The 21,861-nt window shown below is 48.2% G+C and overlaps 1 protein-coding gene across 1 annotated transcript; it reads left to right on the top strand.

The window, feature by feature from the left end:
* Window positions 1-3,899: 3,899 nt before the first annotated feature.
* Window positions 3,900-11,269, top strand: LOC115318531. Its single transcript, XM_040220716.1, has 4 exons — window positions 3,900-4,143; window positions 4,217-4,405; window positions 5,797-5,801; window positions 11,183-11,269. The coding sequence occupies exons 1-4, from the start codon at window positions 4,011-4,013 to the stop codon at window positions 11,267-11,269; spliced, it is 414 nt and encodes a 137-aa protein (XP_040076650.1). The 5' UTR covers window positions 3,900-4,010.
* Window positions 11,270-21,861: the final 10,592 nt, after the last annotated feature.

Genomic DNA, 21,861 nt, shown 5'->3' with positions numbered 1-21,861 from the left:
TTGGGACGCTGCAGCTGAGCGCTCACCGTCGCGCTGCCTAGAGCTCCGAGGGATTTTCATTTCACGTGTCCGACACGGGCTATCATTGGCTTTTCGGTTGTCGGCTCGTGCTGAGCATGCGTCGCTTGTCCGTCGTCCTCGAATGCCGAGTTAGTAGTGGCGTCGGACCTTGCCTGGAGGACGTGCCGTGCAGTTAAGGGGCAGCGTTCATCACACTGACCGTCGAACATCGATCGTTCGAGGAAACATGCTCGCGTTTGTCGATTCCTTGTCGCTCGGACATCCAGCTGCATTCCCACGGGGGACGGATGTTCCTGACGTCAGTGACTGGCCAGAGCTGATACCTGGCCGACTCCTGGGGTGCTATGTTGCGCTTTTTGGACTCCCAGGAGACTAGGGAGAAGGAAGTGACGTCAACGACACAGCAAACGCAGATTGGGTGTTGATTTCGTTTTCTTCTGTCAACATCCAATCTGCGTTTGCTGTGTCGTTGACGTCACTTCCTTCTCCCTAGTCTCCTGGGAGTCCAAAAAGCGCAACATAGCACCCCAGCATTCACACGAGCGGCGGGGAGAGGGCTGTCACTTGGCTCGTTCGATTTACCTCCTGCGCCGGTGCAGAAAAGTGTAGGGCAGTCTACTTCCGGTATGTGTATTGGAATACGACCGGAACCGCCTTACACTTTTCCGCACCGGTAAATCGAACGCGCCTAGCGTTAGCAGACACAATTAGCGGTCGCATTCTCTACAACGGGGCTCGGTCATAGAGTTATTACAATAAACGCTAGAGGTTCAGGTGGCGCTAGTGTGCATTCAGACCCGTTTATATCCTGAGAGAGGTTGGCCTTCTTAAAGGCCGACGACCAGACACGAGATTCTGGAAGGCAGAAGATCCTCCTCTCCCTGGGAGAGGAGGAAACTGGCAACAGTGGACAGACTCTGTTTCACCTTAAGATGTACCGCAGGAAAGGCTACAAGCGCGAGCTCGTTGCTCTGGGCACATCTCGGCGGCACAAGCTCTCGTGAATTAAGAGCAGCTGCCAACGCTATGAGCTCGCTCTTCTTGCAGCAGCTGTGCACGGACGCCGCCATAACTGACCTTCAGTTTTTGTTTTCTCTTATTCCGTTTACTTCACTTCATCATTACCATAGCAGGCCAGGTTATTGCCGTATTAGATTCAACTGTATCCTTTTCTAAAGCATCGGTTTTTGTAGAGGATCGTCAACTACCGTTTCAGTTGCTCGGCATCTCGGTGAGACAAGAGAAGGTCAGCAATGGCGGCTGTAATTTGGCGCGTGTGTAAAGCGTCTATACTACATAAGGTGAAACGGACTATAGAAGGGGAGAGGATGAAGCGGGGGAAAAGTGGAAAGCGCCAACTGGTCGTCCGTCTTTAAAGGAGCGGTGCAACGATATTCAATTGGAATGTTTTTCACTTTACACGAGCTTACTGGCACTAGTGGGACTCAAGGATACTCGCACGCAACGCCACTGCCCAAGAAACGCCTTGGTTGTGGTGTAATTTCAAGGACAAAAGTAATCATTTTCATTCAATCTCTCCTTGGCAAAATTTGATGACGTAACGTGGGGATCGCAGTACACCCCGATGACGATATGACGCAGATTGGACCCGAGCATTGCGTGACACTCGATTTGGGCTCGTGATAATTACTAGCTCGAGAAGCATTCGGGTAGTCGCCCGTGTCCAATCGCTGCAACGACGACGATAGCCGAGCCATAACAATGTCTGGAACTCAGCGCGTGTTCTGTGCTTTGCCAACCCCGGCGCGTGGCTATGATCAACATTGGCGGCATATAATCGGCTCCAGATCACGTGGCCGCTTGTTCTGGCTGCGAGTTGAGGGGGTGAACGCTGCTCGTTTTTCTATAATTTTTTCCGGGACTTCTTTTGTGTGGGATTAAAAATGAACGCGTGTTTCATAGGTCACTGGCGTCAGGGATCCGTTCTAAACGGTGTTTGCGCAATGTACAAAAATTGTTGCATCGCCCCTTTAAAGAGATTTTAACAGCCTGGCAACCACAGCAGCGCAGTCTGACAACCGTGGGACGACTACTTCCGTCCGCCATTTTGGGGCTCTGACTCATAGGAACTCTATGCGATTTCGTAGGAATAAAGAAGAGAAAGAAGTAACACCATTTTGTGTTATCCCGAAAGCCGCTGGTCTACCTAGAGCCACTGTATATGGCAGCGTAGCTGACAGAGTAGCGACACGACGCAAAATTATCCAGATGCACGACGTCAGAAGCGCCGATAGTGATCTCCACTGATCTCAATGACAATTGCTGGATCGCGCTTGCCGCTCCCGCAAGTGAAGCCACCGGGCCTCACTCGCTTGGGATACGATTTGCCGTTTTTGCTAGCCTTTGCTGCGGTTTTCCAGCGTGCTGTGGACACGTTTTCTACTCGTTCGTCGTCATTCGCCGAAGAAGTTTTTTGAAGACTCTGTGTATTGTTGAGACTTGCCGTTGTGAACACGTGGAAAATTTTACGAAAGTGCAGTGTCGCAGGAAAAAGGCACAACGCGTCGAAAGGAAGGGCTGGCGGCGTGTTCAAAGCTTCCTTGGCACGCCGAAGTGCCGTGTCTCTGTGCCTTCGCGCGCTTGGATACCGACCAAGAACCGACGCCGTGTGAATGTGTTTAGCGAGTGCAATGTGCGTGAAGCCGTATCAAAAGGTACAACTCGTCGAAAACGAGTCGCCGGTGTCGCGGCGTGATCAAAGCTTCCTTGGCACGCCGAGTGATGCATCTTTGTGCCTTCGCACGCTTGGATACCGGTCAAGAATTGACGCCGCGCCAAAGTTCTGAACGTGTGTCGCGCGTAGATGCCTTTAGATCATTTATATATATCGGCCACGGAGTTCTGGATCGTCCAGCTGTTCCGGTGAGTTGCTATCAATAAAAGGGGGAGATCTGTACGTGTTCTTATGTACTATATTAACCATGGCTATGTCCCAAATCTACTCTAATAGATTCCGTGGGAGCACGAATAGGGCAACGTTGTGGAGCCAGGGGGGTTTTCGAAAGCAAAAGTACAAGACGGCGAGAATGAAAATCTTTGAAGCGCGGCCGATATGGTCGTGTGCAATCTGTTGACCAATTACAATTAGGCGAGCCGCGCTCAAACGTCAAGTGCAATTAAGTAGGTTGATAATAAGCCAGCACTGATCAGTGATGAGGAGCTGTTGTGCGCGGTATACTGTAAATTGTCTAACGACGAAAAAGAGACGTACCTTCTCCCCATCTTCCGTCGCTAGTGGACGCTGGATTAAGCTCGTTCCTAAACCGCGAGGGGAAAAGACGCTGATCCAGAGGCACGAACAGCTTCACGCACATTGCACTCGCTGAACACATACACACGGCGTCGGTTCTTGGTCGGTATCCAAGCGTGCGTAGGCACAGAGACACGGCACTTCGGCGTGCCAAGGAAGCTTTGAACACGCCGCCAGCCCTTCCTTTCGACGCGTTGTGCCTTTTTCCTGCGACACTGCACTTTCGTAAAATTTTCCACGTGTTCACAACGGCAAGTCTCAACAATACACAGAGTCTTCCAAAAACTTCTTCGGCGAATGACGACGAACGAGTAGAAAACGTGTCGTCAGCACGCTGGAAAACCGCAGCAAAGGCTAGCAAAAACGGCAAATCGTATCCCAAGCGAGTGAAGCCCGGTGGCTTCACTTGCGCTGCAGCGAGCAAGCGGGGAAGCGCGATCCAGCAATTGTCATAGAGATCAGTGGTGATCTCCATTTTGGGCCTGGGAGGTTGTCATGGTAACCGTATACTGCTAGCGACTCCGGGCGGCAGCTTTTTTAGTCTAGTTGATATCTCTATTCGTTCATTGAAAAGTTGTAAAAGACGCTTGGCATGGCTGTACGGTGCCTGTTTCTTCTGGGAAGCGAGACGATTAGCAGCCCGGGGACTGTCGGGCGGCGAGAGCTGCTAGGTATCGTATGTGCACGGACAGGGCGAGTGGTTTTCCGCGTCGCCGGGATGGCGGCCGCTTCGTGGGACGTACGCACCGTCCTTATACTTTCGGACTTGGCTCTGATGGAACAAAATCTGATTGCGCCGGCCACGACAGGACGATTGCATCGGGACATGACTGCTGCTCGACTGCCCCATAGTAAGCGAATGTATGGTTAGCATCATACTTCTTCAAGACCCAATCATCCGCTCAACATGAGATTTTCTCACAGACTGGCGAGGAGCGACGTCGACGACGGTCTCACCCTCGTACGGGCGACGAACAGCCGACGGGGTTCAACCAAAAAGCATGGTGGTCTCCAGAGGAGTGTTAACGCCATCAAAAGAGACGGACGCCGGATTTGAGGTGCTCTTGGCGACAGGCCAAGTGGCCGTCTGGAAGTTCACCGGCATTCGAAAAGGTACTATTTTTGTCTGGTGTAGCACACATATCCGTGTTAAAGGAGCCATGAAATGGTGTTTTAACTTATTCTTCCTTGGCTGTAATTCTCAACTCAAAAGCGAACTGTGAAATCACGCGGTCGTGACATGCTAAGGCACCGGTGCGATGACCCCAAGCTTCCACCGTGCTTTTTAAGCACACCATAAAACTTGGCATTCGCAAGCTATGATAAGTTCCGTCAGGGCACTCATTGGCCACAAACGCCAATTCAAATATTCGTCGACGAACTGATTGTTGACGAGCGCATACGTCCGAGTGACGCCGTTTCGTGTCCAATACGTGAGTTGGGGATGGCTGACGTCATTTTGGCCTTCGAAGGCATTGCAAAGAGGATTGTTAGAGCCATACACACACGATGATAACGTCAGAGCACACCGGCATTAAGGAGCACCATCAAGGAGCACAAAACGGGCTCAGCTACAGAAAATAAATGTTACACTCGTAATAAATAATTGTGTCTGTAACTCGTTAATTACAAAGACGAACGCACCTCTGAGCATCTAAGTTTAATAGTATGCGTTGATGCATAGTTACATAGCAGGACATTTCATATACGTCACTTGAGCAAACGCCAGCTGGTCACTTGAAAAGACAAACCAAAACACACTGCGATCAAATACAAGCTATTGCAAAGAAAGCATGGTATATTAAAATCTTCAGAAGTGCCAATTCGTAAAATCTTCGATTAGTACAAAAGTTAAAGATCGCAGGAGCTTCCTCGCTAAAAGTTGCTGTGATTATTCGGTGACCCAGAGCTGAAACAACTTCTCCTAGGCCCTACACGCGACGTATACCTTCCGTTTTCGATTTTCAGAAATTCAAACTTTCAAAGAAAGCTAGAAAAATGCGAAAATTTTATCCCAAAAGCTATATTGTAAAATCGTTGATTAGTACAAAACGTAAACATAGCAGGAGCTTCCTCGCTAAAAGTTAGTTATTATGCGGTTAGCTGGGCCTGACACAACTTCCCCAATGTCCAACATGCGACGCACAGATTTCGCATCGATTCTCAGACACTCCAACGTTGAAACAAAGCTAAGAGTACGCGAAAATTGCGCGCTAAAAGTCTTATCCATCGTCGAACGTATCCGGGAATCCGAGCACCGCTACTGTGATATGACTGATGCTGTCGCACAGGTGCTAAAATCCAGAGCGATCTTGCACAGAAAGGGTGTAAATTATCATTCTTTCAGATCTTTAGGTTATAGACGCTTTCAGGCAGCTGTGCATGGGCGCCGCCATTAACGACCTTCAGTTTTTGTTCCCTCTTATTCTGTTCGCTCCACTTCATTATTACCACAGCAGGACAGGTTACAGCCATTTTAAATGTTACTGTGTCCTTCTGCCTAGCACAGGCCCTTACCTGTCAACGCCCGCTTCAGTGACTCGGCATCTCGGTAAGACAAGAGAAGGTCGGCTATGGCGGCTCAGTCTGGCGCGCGCTGAAAGCGTCTATACCTACGTCAGAGAGCACGAAGAAGCCCGAGATCGTCGGCAAGCTGCGGCACATCACGACTACCGCGCACCGAACAAACTCGTATCCACCAGCTCAGGGCGCTGCCATCTTACCGGAGACATCACGGCTCTTGCGAGGTCACGTGACGAGTAGGGCTGCTGGCCGGTTTCATTTTCAGTGTTCGTGCGTATCGCGCGTGATTTGCTCGCTTTCCGAAGCGACGCACACGCGCGTGCTGAGCTGTGGAGATCGCACGCTGAGCTGTGGATTTGTAAACATTGGAAAGGTCTATAGGCACGGTGCCAGCTCGGCTCGTTGCTATGGTACCGTGTGCGACCAATCGCGGTGAGAGGCGGCACAGGGAAAAGCGTGGCGCTACTCTGGCGGCTACGCTGCCATATCTAGTTCTACCTAAAGCCCCTCGATGTGTTTCTGTCTGAATGAATTTTATCAAGGGACTTTAGTTCTACCTGGCAACAAGCTCCACCCATTGGCCAAACTCTCTCAGCATAAACGGCTCCGGTTGCATTTTGAAGCAGACAGCAAGCAGTCTAAATTTGACTTCCGGTAATCCATTCCTATGGGAAAACGCAAATGCGTTTTCTCTTCGCGCTCGATTATAAGGGCAAATATTGCCTAGTGTTGTGATCCAATAAAAAGTTTGGAACGATTTACAATAGGATGTACAAAAATATGCGTCATTCATAGCGTTTTTTTTTTTTTTTTAGAATTTAGGCGTCGAACACTGCGCTACAATAGCCCAATACAGATGGATAACACGTGTTGACGTTGCAGACTGCTATTATAGGGCACGTATTTACTCATGCAGTCAATGCTATGAAGCACACAGAGGGAATCAGCTTGACAAAACACCAAAAAACAAACAAATTAGTCGTTACTTAATTTTTTATACAGCAGGAGTTTGGTCTGCCAAAACATGGCGACATTGTTACCCACTGTAGATAAGCAATTTAGCCAGTGCAGCACGACTGCTCGCCTGGGATCTTTAACGTGCACCACGCAGTAGTGATACACGACTGCACGCCGGTACGGTGCTCATCCAGATCGAAACGGGCAGGGGTGGGGGGATTGAGCCGAGGATCCCTGGGTTCTGCAGCGCGAGCTTTCGCTCCACGTGCTCCGAGCTGGTGTGCGCTAGTCTCCTCGGTCACCGATCTCTGACAAAACTAGGGTGCCTACATGTCTGTCTGTCTCAGGGTGAAGACATCCATTGTTGCCCTGAATGTGCCAGCGCGTGACGCTCTCGTGCAGTCGGTGCGTGACTTGGGCGGTAATATGGCGTCTATGCATTAGCCAAAGCTACGCGCTCGAGCTGAGTGACACCGGATTGCGCGCACTTCAAAATGCATAAAAAAAACATTGGGCGGAAAAATGGCTGAGATGTCACCACTCAAGCAAAAGCGCGCGTGTGTATGAAGGCACTCTAGACAAAACACCAAAAGGATGCCAAATCAAATAATCATAACAGACGACAAGAACGAAGCATGGTGTTATGTAACGAAGACCACTTACTAGATTAGCAACAAACTTTACATGAAAAATCAAAATTAAGCAGTAACCGAGTGTTGTCTTTCTGAAATGAATCCGATTGTTGTCCTTTTTGCTTGAATTCGTCGCTTTTATTGACATGTAATGCCTGTGCGGGCCTCAATTTCTGCTAACTTAAACATCGCTCAGTAATAAAAAAAAAACATTAAATAAACGAATTACACTTTTATAATGTAAATCAAACTGCATAGTACCCGTTACCAGTAAAGAAACTACGCTGATTTCCATTTATTTCTGGCGAAGAAAAAAATAGCACGTACGTTTTCCCCTAGGAATCCACAGGAAGACTGGAAATGTAGACTGCATGCTGTCTGCTTCAATTTGCAACCGGAAGTCCCGTAGACACTAGCGCAAGCTGAGCCCTCTAATTCTAATAACTCTATAAGCTCGGTAACTCGGTGCGCGCTGACGAGAAAAATAGAGGGGTACATGAAATGGCGATACGCGATTAGGGCAGCAGGCTGGTAGATGTGCAAGACGACGACTGGTTCCTGGTCAAAAAGAAAAAGCTGCTTCTCGAATGTGTTGATGCGACGCAAAGAACGGAGTCCAAAAGAACGTGGAGTGTGAGGAGCGGCTTGAGGACGGCATTGATAAATATCGAGGTCTCATTCGGGGGCCTCGGACCACCTCTATTCTGACAAAGCCTGGCAGATCGTCACGCGACGCGGCCCCCAAAGTGAAAAGGTAGAGCGGCAGACAAGAGTCATGTGACGGGCGCCCCGCTGCGGCGAGACGCCGAAACACACTTGTCCCGAGCGATGGAATGTCCGCTCGTGCTCCTCGCGTTCCTCGGGCTACCGCTTCTTTTCTCGTCGGGTTGGAGAATCATGTTTCGGGTCCTCGCCGCTGCAAATGCTGTGCGCTGAATACCGGACTCCCTGATGAATGCTCCGTGCTACCAGATCCTCGTGCTCCAAATCTGCGACCGAGCACTGTATGGTTCCGTCATCGAACTGCCAGGTCTTTGTGAGTAGAGAGGAGGCTCGGACGAAATGCGCAACAGCGCGAGCCAGTGCAAGCCACAAGTGAGGCGATCCCGATGCCACCGCCGGTATCCAGCTGAACACAATCTTTCACCAGACAAGTGAGCAAAGTAGCGCCAATTGCGAAGAGATCCCAGGCGAAAGCGGGGAGCGTTTCTCCAGCCCAAGCCTCCCACATCCCTGAGCGATGTCAGCGCGCCTCTGCGCAAGGCCATGACGTTGTTACCATGTGATGCCCATCCCGGGGGCCAAAGGGAGGCATTCCACCCCTTGAATCGAGAGACGCTACACCCGTTTTCACTTCAAGAACCGTAGAAAACAAAAGTCCGGCTCCGCGCGGAGCATTACTGATTTCCCTCTTGATGTAGAGAACCAAGATATATCTATGTGAATTGTAGATTAGATACATGTCCTCTTATTAAGGCGTTCCAAACGCCAAAACTATCGCTTTTTCCTCCGATAACCCAATCTCGTCAGAACTACTACTTGGCGCAGCGTAGGAACAATGCGCAAAATTCGTTTTTTCTTGAGATGAAAACAGGTAGAGAGAACTATTTTTCTTTCCCTTTTTCGGTTTTTTTGTTTTAAGGGTGGTTAGATGTTGCTTTCTCCGTAAAGGAAGCACCTGCCGATGAGCCAAGACCGTTCTATCGTTTGCATTGTCATCCTTGACTAAATTAAAAAAAAAAACATATGTATATATATATATATATATATATATATATATATATATATATATATATATATATATATATATATATATATATATATATCAGTGTGTCGAACCGAAAAAAATACGGGTTCGGTTACGGTTCAGGTTCAGGTAAATTTATTTTGTTCCGGTTCAGTTCCGGTTCGATTAATTCGATCCGCGAACCGATTCGGAAATTATAGATGACAAATTCCAACATCAAAATAAATTACAAATAAAACATCTGAAATCAGCACATACGAAACGGGATACATCGTAGTGTAAGGCTCAGGGATTTCTACCAGGAATGGTTTCTTTATGTGCACTCAAAGGTTACCTCACCGACGTTTACGCATTCGTACTTCATCTAATTGGGTCCGACGCAGTAGCTGTAAAATCCGCGACCTCCTTACAAACCCACTTACAAGTAGAACTCGCTAACTATCTCGCCGCCTCGGCGTGTAAGCAATTGAAGAAACAGTGGGGAGAAAATACAGCTTTCTTTATTTGAACTAGCCTTCGGTAACTCAAATTAGACCCTTAAAGAGGTTTTCATTAAACAAGATACGGAATATGGAAAACACTTCACCGAACGCAACGCCAGAAGGACGTAATAGGATAAATATTAAAATAGAAGAGTTCGCTGTCTCACAAATATGTTAGCTTCTAAGTGCCTATACGAAACCGGATGCATTATTATCAAACTCCACAGCCTTTTCTTTTCTCATTCCGATGGAAGCAAGCTTCAAGAACTCGCGCGTTCTAGAAACGTGTTATGAAATGAGCACGCAGCAGCATTTAGGATTTACGAGATTGTAAAAAAATAAAATCCCGTGACGCGATTTTTTTTTTTTTTTTTTTTTGCACAGCCTTTTAATTATTTTTTTTCCGTGCAAGCCGCGACCAGCGCAATACTGGTTCCTATGTCAAGATTCACGGATGCAGCGTTTGTCAAGATTGATGGATGCAGCGTTTACATTCCTAAGACTGAGTGGAGAAGAAAAATATGTAAGCGAGGTGTGCGTCAGTTGACAGCACTTAAAAAACAAATGGCATTGAAAGCACATTCATTGTCAACAGCGCGTGGCCGAACCGTTTTGACATGAGCCGGTAACCGTTATTTTTTTTCCGGTTCAGTTCCGGTTCGGGTTCATCGCGATAACAATATAACGGTTCGGGTTCGGGTTTAGTTCCGGAAAAAATACCGGTTCGGTTCCAGTTTTCGGTTCGGTTCGGTTCCGGTTCGACACCCTCATATATATATATATATATATATATATATATATATATATATATATATATATATATATATATATATATATATATATATATATATATATGCCACTCGCGACGGCGAGGACCTGAAAGATTTGAGCACTACTTAATTTTGGGAGCATTACAATCGTATTACAAGCAGATTAATGTTCAATACCTCGCTCCTATGGTCCCCAGTGCGCTTTGACGCGTATCGATGGTGAAGTCATGTTTTGTACTCGTCTTGTGTTTTTTAGCTCTCGTTATAAAACCATTCTTTTTTTTCTTTAGGAGTATATACACAGTATGCATAATCTTGCCATTTTGTGAACAGTTGTATTTTTGGTGTTTTTCCAGTACATGCTGTTGTTCCAAAGTGGGTCAAGACGCTGGACGTCGTCCAACGGCAATTTCGATTCCTGGATTCTTCTTCTTTGCAAACTACGAGGAGGAAAATAATAATATTATTTTTAATATCTAAGCACGTAATCCTTTCACGTTAAATATATCTCCTATACACCTCAAGGGAATCGACGGCACGTGACCTATCCGTCAACTCAGTTTCCCGGTAAATATTTAGGGGGAAAATTCGCATCTTGAACATCAGATCAGCGGAGGAAATGGACGTCACGTTAAATTTGGCGGAAGAATGTACACGCGACACACCGATTCGCTCTCCTCCCTCCCCCTCGTATGAAAACCGTCGTTGCTAGGTTCTGCTCCTCATTTCATACATTAGACGCTTTTGAAGGCGCTGCCAATTCTTTTTTTCTATTAAAGCATTTTAGTGCATATATCTTGCCAAGAACTCGAGCCAAGTTTGCGGGATGCTGGCTCTTGGACATCCTCCACTCGGACATCAATTGAAGCAAGTTACACCAGTGAACTTGGCTACACGCAGCTGGCTCTTTTTCCTCCGCTCGCTATGCTTCCATTTTTGCGCTAAATGTACGACGTGCTCGAGCTCAACCCATTCTGAGGAGATGGTGGGGAACGCCCGTTCGTGAAACGAAACCTGGATGTATGAAGGTACAAGCGAGCGATGGATGAACGTGAGCCCTCGTCGACGCTCAGTGGTGTCGCTGATCCATCGACGGCATTCCCTCGACGCGTCAAAACTAGGCGCCTTCGTCCGGCTTCTCGTAAACGTTCTCCACCAGGAGACCTGGTCGGACGGACGAAACCTTGCCGAACTACCGAGGTTCGATGGGTCGGTTCTTTTATCCGCGGGATCAAAGGGATATCTTAAAGTTTGTCAAAATAACTTCTTTTTTTAGGGGGGGGAGAGGCTAATGGGACGCGCACTTATGTAAGGTGCGATTTAGACAACGTATCTTAGTTCGCATCGTGTGTCAGTCAAGAAGCTGGAACGCACGCGGCGAATTCGAGTAAAAAAACGCAAAAACTGCAAAAAAAAAAAAGATCGGTGCAGTTCCAGTCCACCGGAGCGAAAGTCGTACCAATTTTTGTGAGAGATGTGCTTGCCCCACAAGTGGTTCCGGTAAAGGGCATCAATTATGAAAATACGAAGAAATAATAAAAATACAATACTATACCGAGTCACTTTATCCCGATAAAGATAAATATGCTCGACGCGAGACAGGACCGAGTCATAGGCTGAAAAAGTGAACACCTTTCGATACCCTGGCGCGTGCTAAACAATACGAGGGAAAAGCACACTACAGGCAAGCTGGTAAACTGGCTTCGTAATAACAAAATCGAGATTAAAAAAAAAACAACGAACGAGCACGGTGTCGAATTAACGTCGTTATGTGTGGTTTCCCATTTTTAATTTTTGTTTTCAGTTTCGGAATTAATATATAGAAGTAGACGATGTTCGACTAGACGTCCTGTCAGTCAAGATGGCGACGGCCGCGTACGAGACGTTTCAGTTTATGTGCGAGCGAAGGCGCAGCTCCGAGCACGAGACGAGTATTGGCGGCCGATGAGCCCGAACGATGCTGGCACAGAATCAGCCAGCAGGGAAAAGAAAGCCAGGAGGTCGCTCTGGTGGCTTCTTCTCGGCGTGCTCAGCAGCGCCCTTCGACGGCCAGAGACACCCGAGCGGGGCTTTACGAAACCTCTTTTCAGTTTGTTTTTAGTTTGTGGCGCTCTCGGGACTACATCGGCTGGAGGTGCTTCACCGACACGCCCGCGACTAGCGATGTCCGCTGGGCCCCGAGCCGCTCGTGTACGGCACGTATCCAGGCGCGGGCCGAGCGTGCCACTGTCGTGCCGGGCGTGTCACGGGGTTTTTCCGGGCGCGGATCGAATGCAAACAAGCTCGGTCGGACGGCGCCGAGCTTGTCGCCCCCTCCCCGCTCGAATGGGCAGGCCCGCAGCCAGCGTGACTCCGCGTGCCCGCAGCCGGCACGGGGCCCCGTGATTCGGCACGCTTAGCGGCCGCAGCGCGCGATGGCCCTAATCCGGGCGTCGGAAGAATTAATTTCCGGGACGTCCCCAGCTCGTAATCGCTTCACAATGACTCGGGCCAAAGCCGAGCCTTTCGGGATTTTCCGAGGCCGCTTTTCCGGACCGCGCCTCCGGTTAGGGCCGAGAACTGTTAGGCCACTCTTCGCCATCAGACCGGCTGCTTTCTGCGTCGGCTAGGCATGCCTTCGAATCCTTTAGGAATAGTTATTCGTTTCTTTGCGCGTGCGTATGTGAGCTCTTCCTGGACGGACCCTTGTCCACACTCCCGCTGCGCTCTTCCAAGGCGTTTCTCGCGACTCGAATCGGGTCCCGAGCGGATGGAGAAGTGGTGCTTGGAGGACGGTCGAGACGTTCAGTCCCTCGGCAAAAATAATTAAAAGGAACACAATTTAAGTATAACATTATGTATGTTTATATCCTCCTTAAGTGTATAACTTTTGTCGTTCCTGAGGAGTATCTTTTGCTTTTCATACTATTCAGTTTTCTTCGTCACATCCCTCTTTAAATGCCCTATAATAGGGTTTTCCGAGCATTCTTATATAAATAAACAATTAACTGGCGGCTTATACGATTCTACACCAAGATCTGTATTTCTTTGGAAAGTTTGGACACTCGACCGCATTTGTTTGGTCGGAGCCGCCAACGATGCTCGCGTCTCGGACACGAAATACGAGATACGCGTACAACGGTGCGCGGATGATGACGACCTGCCTGACTGTACGGAGAGCTACAGTCGGGGTTTTCGCGTATCAAGAGGCACTCTAGCTGCCGTCCAGCGCAGGTCAATCCAAGGCGTCGGGACCGGGCGTGCCTGCGTGCGCAGCCCACACGGAAGAGACGGACAAAGCAGAGTGGAGAGCGGAGCCCGTGCACCTGCGCACTCGCACGCGACCGACACGTGAGCGGGACACATTCCCGCGCAGAGGCGCATTCCCCGCTTCCCAGGGGTGTCGGGTTGGCGGCGACCGCTCTAATCGCCGTGCGAAACCGGGACGACACGGCGCCCCCCGGGCAAGGCTTCGGACCACCCGCCTGTCCGCCGGCAATCCCGGCACCCCTTTTCCAGAAGCTCCGTGGCCTCTCCTGCCTCGGATATCAACTTTCAAAGGCGTTCGAGGGCTGAAAGAAATTGCTCGTCGTCTTCTAGTCCCAATGCCGTTGATTAGTACTCCTTGGCACGCAGTCCGGTAAAAGCGCGAAAAACGAGCCACCAGAGTCGGCGACAGGTCGGGGCAAGTTCCCCCTTAAGCAGAGCGAACGCCGGGGAGCGGGTCAGCTCCTCTCTCCAGCGTTCGCTTTGGAAAGCGGAGTATCCCCGGAATTCTTAACATCGACCACAGCCCAATCCCAAACACCGTTTCCGAACAGATCTTTCTCGAGAAAGCCAGGAAAATCTGTCGACGGTCATGATGGACGTGATCTGGGCAACCTGTTGCCTGGCTGGCCGAAGCTACTGGTACACATACATTCGGGTGAATTTGTTGGGCTCGAATAAGACAGATTAATAAGCAGGGAACCAGCGAATTTCCAAAAGAGTCGAACTACGTCCCGAAAAAATATTGCGCGCGCCAATTTACCTCTCCAATTTTGGAGAGAAGAATTAAGGTGATCATAAACCGCCAAACCATGCCTGTATTAGCGCGTATGCTCTATTATGATTTGTAAACATTATGTTTCCCTCTTTGTTAATGCAATGACGAGACCTTCAATGAGGCCGAATGCAAGGTCGTCAGTCGCTCCAGCGTTAGTTGTTTTAAGACTCGCTCGCGAATATTCGCTTCTCGCAAAGCTAGAATACCCGGGGCCATCCTTTCTCGGCCGGCTCTCGCGGAGCCTTCCGGCGTCGTCTGCTTTGCACCGTTTACGCGCTGGGCCCGCTCCGACTCGACGGGGCTGGCGCCGCACTTGAATTATGGTCAGGGCCGGCGCCACTTGCCAGTCACATTAGCTCGTAAGCCGAGCGGGAGCACAAAAATCGGCCGAAGCGGGGCCCGCCGGGGAGATTATGCGTTCGAAGGGAGCGGCGCAGCTGCGAGGCCCCCCTGACGGACCCCGCAGCAGCAGCGGGGTCCGTCAGGGAGCCAACGGGGCCGCAATGAAGCCGTCAGCGCCGGCCATCCGTCAAATCGCTCCTCGCCGAGCAAAAACCCGGCCGATTGGCTGCGCCTTTGTCCCCGACAAGAAGCCCGCGCTTCGAGTGCGCGAGAGACACGTGCACCCCGCACTCATTTGCTGACCGGACTTTGGCCAGAGATGCCGCCAGTGCCTGCTCGAGGCATCTTTTCACCGAGGCCCTCGAGCCAGATGCAATCTTCGCGCCACACAAATAAGAGGGCGCGCTTTCTTAAAACGTCATCCATGTTAGCTCGAGATAAGCTTGGAGCACTGCGCGGGCCGCACCGAAAAGCTGGCCCACACAGCGCAGAGTGTTTCACGAGCATGGGCCGGTTCCGGTTTGTACCAAACATTCTTTTTCTAGCTTGGGTCAGGTTTGGGCATCCGTGTGTCGCACTAACGTACACTCTATTACACATCAATGCGAATCAATGCAGTGTTCGATGCTTTTAAGAAATCGAAGCATGAATGCAAAGAGCGATGGAGGTATCACAAAATACATCTCATCGACACAAACAGAGAGTCTTTCCGCTTAAAGAGAACAGTGTGGTTGTTCCGTGGACTGTGCAAGGCGACTTTCGGTAGACGGCACAACAATGTATGACAACTGAGAAGCCAGTATAACCTACTGTAGACACACAATCGGCGTTAGTGATTATGAATCGCCCACCATTTCTGTTGGTTTCTTTCATTTTTTGTTGGTCCGATTATGAGCTTATGCATAAAAGCCCCGTGAGACTTTCAGTATCTTCCCCGCAAGTCGGATTTAAAAAATTGCTAAGGCTAACATTCGATTTCGCGAACTCGTACGCAGATTCAATAACAGGATCCATGGATGAACGGACGGTTTTGCCGTCTTTGGAGCCGAGCATCCTCCCGACGAAAATATCCGCTCTGCGAATGTCGCTTCTCCGCATCGTGGCTAGGTGATGGGGAAAGCCCGCTTGACGAATCCAGGCAAGCTTTGACATGTTCCAACTTCATCACCAAGATTTCGGGGCATGACCCACTCGCGCCATTTCTTGGCAGGCGTGCGCGATCGCCAAAATAACCCTAAAATCTACCCGATTAATATAAAAAAAAAACTAAAATTCCCCCGGAATTATTAGGATAAGCGCGATTAATACGTACGGGATAATTTTTCAACACGCTCCGAATATTTTCCTAGGTTCCCGAGGAAAAATGTGTTATCGCTCCCATAGAGCCCTATGTAAGTCCCACTTTTTGTAGTTCTCGCGAAACAACCATCCGGTATTCAGAATGTTCCCCTAGGTATACTAAGTAGAGACTATATGCTGTCAAAATGCACCGAGAGCTAACATTTAACGGCATTCTTTCGGGTTCCCAGAGCGATAATTAATTGCCGCATGAGCCCTCGCCCCGCAGTGCGTTTTTTCCCGCAGCACGACATAGGCTAAGGGAAAGACCGCTTTATGCCTTTAAATCTACACTTACGGCGAATTCTCTTCGCAAGCCCGGAATGTCTCGAATTCGGCTCGAGCCTAATTTTTGGAAAATGTCCAGGGTACATATTTTTGCGAGGCGGAAGATCAGTAAAACGCGAGGCACCTCGTAGGGCAGCAGTATCCCGGTTAACGATCAAAGCACCGTTGTCCGGAACACAAAAAGTGGATTAGCTTTCGCGATAGCTTTCTCGTGTTCTTTCGCTAACGGCATCGGATTAAGTTTACAAATATAAACGAAGATTAGCCTAGACAATAGGATCAGTAGATGATTCACCCCGTAACAAGTTATTTAGCGCGCGAGCTAACTTACAATACGATGCCTATCAACCTTAAAGAAAACATTACTACGGTGAAGTGTGACACGTTTCCCTGCACCAGCGATGCATTTTACCCTAATGTTTCGAGTGAGTGGCACAAATTACAACCGAACTCCAGGCGATACTTTATGAAACGCAGGATTCAAGACCGCATATTACACCGGGCATTCTTTTGAATTGGCAAATAGAAGTGATTGTGATAGTGGCCAGCGACGACTCGCTTCGTACTCTATCAAGACGCCATACAATTCGGTTACTATCCAGCAGCAACTGTAAGTGGCGATGCGAATTAAAGCTCTCAGGTGCGGGTGTGTTCTGGGTGTTATTGATTTATTGTACGCACAATCGCGTACGATCCTATAGAGTGAGTTTCGAGCATTTCTAAGGATGCCGAACGGAGCGGAGCGTCTTCATATTGTTTGCACAATAGTAAATCGTCCCAAGATTCCTAGACAAACAGTAGTTGCCCCATCTCTCCCCTGAAGTGGCGTAATCGGCCAAAAAACAATAAAATCTACGTGATGCGAATCGAATAACCGAAAATTCTCCCAATATTCCTTAAATGGGGGATGTACACTAAGCGAGGGAAGTTATCAGCCCCGTACGACTGTTTTCCTCGGTTCCTCGGGTAATACACGTAATTGTCTCTTGTGAATTATTGCCCGTTTCTCTCGTTAATTGTATTAATTTTAAGTTTGAAAAATGTTGAGTTTTACGAAGCTCCCGAAAAATGTAGTAGAACGGGTGCGCCGATGAAAATAGTAAGCAGCTGTGTCAGAAATACATTCTCCCAGTTTTCCTGGGAGAGGGTTCATTCCATCGCCAACTCGCTCGGCGTATGGGCCTCCCCTGCTTGCTCGAATAACCTATCCAGGAAAGGCCACTTTACATTTTTTGTGTTCACGTGCATAAAATGATACGTATCACGACTACAATATCTGCTTGGTTGAATAACCTATACAGGAAAGGCCACTTTACATTTTTTTTTTGTGCTTACGCGCATAAAAATGATACGTATCACGACTACAATATTTGAAACTTGCTCGAACTCTAGACTGTTTCTCGGGCACAAACTTTAACAACGCCAAAGATGCAAAAAAAAAAAAGTACAAGCTTCTTATTAAATTCCCAAGCTTCTTTTTTGTACCGAAAGTATCGCATTTCACACGGCCTAAATGAGGAATAGCTTTCGACAGATGAAATATGCATCCTAGTGATAGTACTGCCGTATTTACTCGAATAATAGCCGCACTATTTATGAACAAGGCCGTTGCCCCTGCTTCCCGCAGAACACATATACAGGCAAGCATCGCGTTGCGCATAAATAGCATAGCGAATGACCAGATCGAGAACACGATTCTCCATACCACTACCTTCTTTACAGATGGTATCTTCGCGCGAAGACGTTATCTCTGTCCTGTAAACCGCTGCAGTCATGCTGCCGATCGCGGTGATTGGCAATCCGCGTGCTCCGCGAAAAAGTCAACCCTCAGGTTGTCTTCATAAACAGTGCGGCTTTTACTCGAGTAAATACGATATACAATTCCATTTGAGTTTTTTTTTTTTTTTTTTATGTTGCGACTTGGTTGATAATAGAAAAAGTGTTGAATTTCGCTACTACGAGAATATCAATTAGTGAAGTAGTGAACGGCGCATATTTTGGGCAAGTGTGCCTTCTCGGGAACAAACGACCAATTGAGTAGACACTCTCGAACGGGTACTCCATGATTCCCGGGGAACGTCACGAGATAAAGCGTCGTTGACGAGAAGCCCCCAAGTTGGCACGGATTACAGCCTTTCCCCGAAGGACCGAACGACGCGCTTTTTGACCAAGTGCGCCTTCGAAGACAACCAGCAAGAAACACCGGAGTCGGCCCACAATGAATGCAAGGTGCACACCAGTAGCTGTATCTCCATGATTCCCGGGGAACTTTGCCAGGCATGGCTTTGTTCCCAGGATAAGAGGCGCTGAACTTGAAAACCTCGCTTTTATTGTACGCGAAGAGAGCATATCTGTCTCTTGAGCTTGGGCAGAGACGCTAGAAACTAGAATGTTTGGCGATTTCTCTTTAAAAGCACGATAAGAACGATTTGATTTTCTTTCTTTTTTAGAAAGTGTGTTTTTGGACACCTTGTAATCCTGGCTCGCCGGTCATTTTTCTTTTTTTGGAGAATGTTGTGACGCGTATTTTTGCGCCTGCGAATAAATTGGCGCTATCAAGTATTCGGCGGTGCTGCGCTAATTGTTCGAGCTTTATCTGCTGATTTGGCTCATGCGATTTTGCGTGAGCTTCGCTCGTGTGCACCGCCTCGGGTTGGTTCTGGTTGAATTTTTTATGTTTTTATTCGGAGAAAAGGACTTAGTGTTGTGCCCGTTACCGAAAAAAAGTAACGAAATAGCGTTACTCGTTAGTTTGGTGAAAAGTAACGTGTTATCGAGCTACGTTACTCTTTTACAAACGTAACGATATACCGTTGCCGTAACTTTTCAAAAATAACGAACGTTACTTTTGCGTTACTTTTACGTTACTTTTCTGTTCGAGTACATATGTTTGGCAGAGATGTATGATAGGACTCCTTAACAAGCTTGGATAAAGATAAAAATTTGCAGAGTGGTTTCATAGTGTTTTGATGCGCGAAGCAGCTTAATTTTCGGCATGCAGATTAGGCATTGAAACTGTAAATTACCTGATTCTGTCTCCTTTAGTTGATACATTTCATTCAGACCTGCTGGCCATGGCGACGGACTTTCGTTATTCATGCCTATCTCACGCGCAGAATGAGTCGGAGATGTTAGTCAATCGGCTTTTATAAACTACAGCATGCGAACGAGGACTGCTGGAACACAACCAGCCAACCAACACCCCTCATCTGTACGCCGGTTTTAGTAACAGTCCGGTTCATACTATTACCAGATACTGATTTACTTCACTATCTGGAACAGGACACCGGTTACCAGCACACTGGCTATAATCACTTGCTGCCTCTTACTAGCAGTAGCTCTTAGCTTTTCTGTGGAAAAAAAAAATAAAAAAAAAGGCTTCGTATTTGTAAGTTTTCTTTCCAGGTTTAAAACGTTTTTTTTTTTTTATCATGACCTTAGGGAATTAAAGACTAATCAAGCGAAAGATTCTTCTGTGTACAAAAGTGGGTCAGGAACTTTCAGGCAGCGAGGGGGAGAGCGAGGGTACAAATATTCCACAAAGGGTGTTTCTTTTTTTTAAACTAGAGAAATGAGCAAATTGCTTCGACACTAGTTGTCCACTGTTGTAAACGGATGTCTCTCCACGGCTCCCCCCCCCCCCCCCCCCCACCCCCCCGCTGTTTACTTCTGCTGCACAAAGCAGGGGGGTGGGAAGAGGAGGGAGGGGAGGAGGCTGTAACGCAGTCGTTCGTTCAAGTCTTGTGGGTGGTGACAGGATGAAAAAAGAAAAAAAAAGAAAACGGAGGTTGAACGGAATTAGCTGGTAGCCGAAGGTTTTTTTCGCCTTCGAGAAGTGAGTTCTTTTTTTTTTTTAACTTTGCTGTGACGGATGCTGGTTCCGTGCAGCGATAAGCTGGTGCAGGATTTTGAGATAAGCTCGTGCAGGATTTCACCAGTTTTGGTCAAAAGTAACGAGTAACGAGTAACGAAATTTGACAGCCGATACCGTAAAAAAGTAACGGAAATACTTCACTCGTTAGTCACTCAGAATACTAACGAGTACGTTACTGCGTTAGCGAAAAATGTAACGCGTTACCAGTAACGTCGTTACTAGTAAAGGGGTGTCCAAACAGGACACTACAAAACGCACGACTCCGACAAGTCGTGAAAATCGAAGCGGACGCTTCTATTTTTACGGTCTGTCGGAGTCGTGAAAATGTTTGCAGGAGTCGTGAAAATTTTTACGATCACGACTGCTCTCCTCTTCAGATTGACGTCACACGCCACCTGCGTCTGTCTCACCTCGCCAACGCCCTCGCGTACCGCCGTCGCCTCGGCTCGAAGGCCAAGGAGGTCCGGCTTTGGGTGGATTTGGGACATTCCTGCGTCGAAGGGTGCGTTTCGCCCGCCTCGGATCTGCTTTCTTTGTCGAGATTCACTTTCGTCGTGATGGCGTCCGATGCGGTTCCGTATTGTGAGCGGAGGCCTTGAGCAATTGACCGACAGCCAACAGAGCGTGTGAGTGGCTCTCCGGACCCACGTGATGAGCAGAACAAGGCCGCCGTGGAGGAAGCGAGGGGGAGATTTGACGGAGGGAAGTTTCCCCCCGGGAAGAATTGACGGAGGGAAATTTCCCTCCGACGGCCGGAAGCGGATCGCGGCAGAGCGCGGCACGATTTGCCGGAGTGGCGGGTTTTGTAGTATCCTGTTTGGACAGGCCTTGACGCGTTACCTCCAACACTGCGGCAGTCAGCGTAAAAATAAAATCTACAAAAAGTAAGCATTAAAGACTAGAGAAAATATCAATTATTGTGGGAACGTCTTACGCAGGAAAAGCTTAGAAAGGAGTACGTTCATGCCGTAAATTACTCTGAGTCTGACTGAAGAGAAACAGACCTGCACGACCCGACCTAATATTTCACGATTGAAACAGGTGCATTCCTCACTACAGTTTTAGACAATTAATCGCATATATCTCGTTACTTATTTAACCTTATTTTAGTATTTAATCCGTCGGCAATCAAATACCCCTTTTCGTGCATTCACTGTTAAGATATCCGCCCCGACCAGTGCATGGTCTTGCGTTATTACAAAACTGAAGAGTGAAAAAACAAAAACAAAAACTGATGCCCAACGCATTTGCGAGCCAGAAGTGATAGGTAATTCCTCTAGTTGGTTTCAGCTTACGCTGAGACGCAGCCGATGGTACGATGGCATTGGACCTCCCAAGCCGCGTCCAAAGCGCACGTCACCGGGCCTTTTCTGTTTCTGAGTGGTTCGGTGATGAGAGGACACCAACATGACCAACACCATGATCTTCTGATGATCTCCAATTGGTACCATCAGCTCGTAGCGTCGGCCGCGTCCAAGTATACGACTCATTCTTGTCTTATTAAATAACAACTTACAAAAAAAATGATCCCGTTTGACCGCGCCTATTGCTTTCCCATTTCGGCGATTGTTAAGCAAAGTTCGCAGGCTTAC

The sequence above is a fragment of the Ixodes scapularis genome, unplaced genomic scaffold (genome assembly GCF_016920785.2).
Source record: "Ixodes scapularis isolate PalLabHiFi unplaced genomic scaffold, ASM1692078v2 PGA_scaffold5__190_contigs__length_132052651, whole genome shotgun sequence".
Classification (NCBI taxonomy): Eukaryota; Metazoa; Arthropoda; class Arachnida; order Ixodida; family Ixodidae; genus Ixodes; species Ixodes scapularis.
Note: the sequence above shows the minus strand (reverse complement) of the source record. Positions and strands in the feature narration are given on the sequence as shown.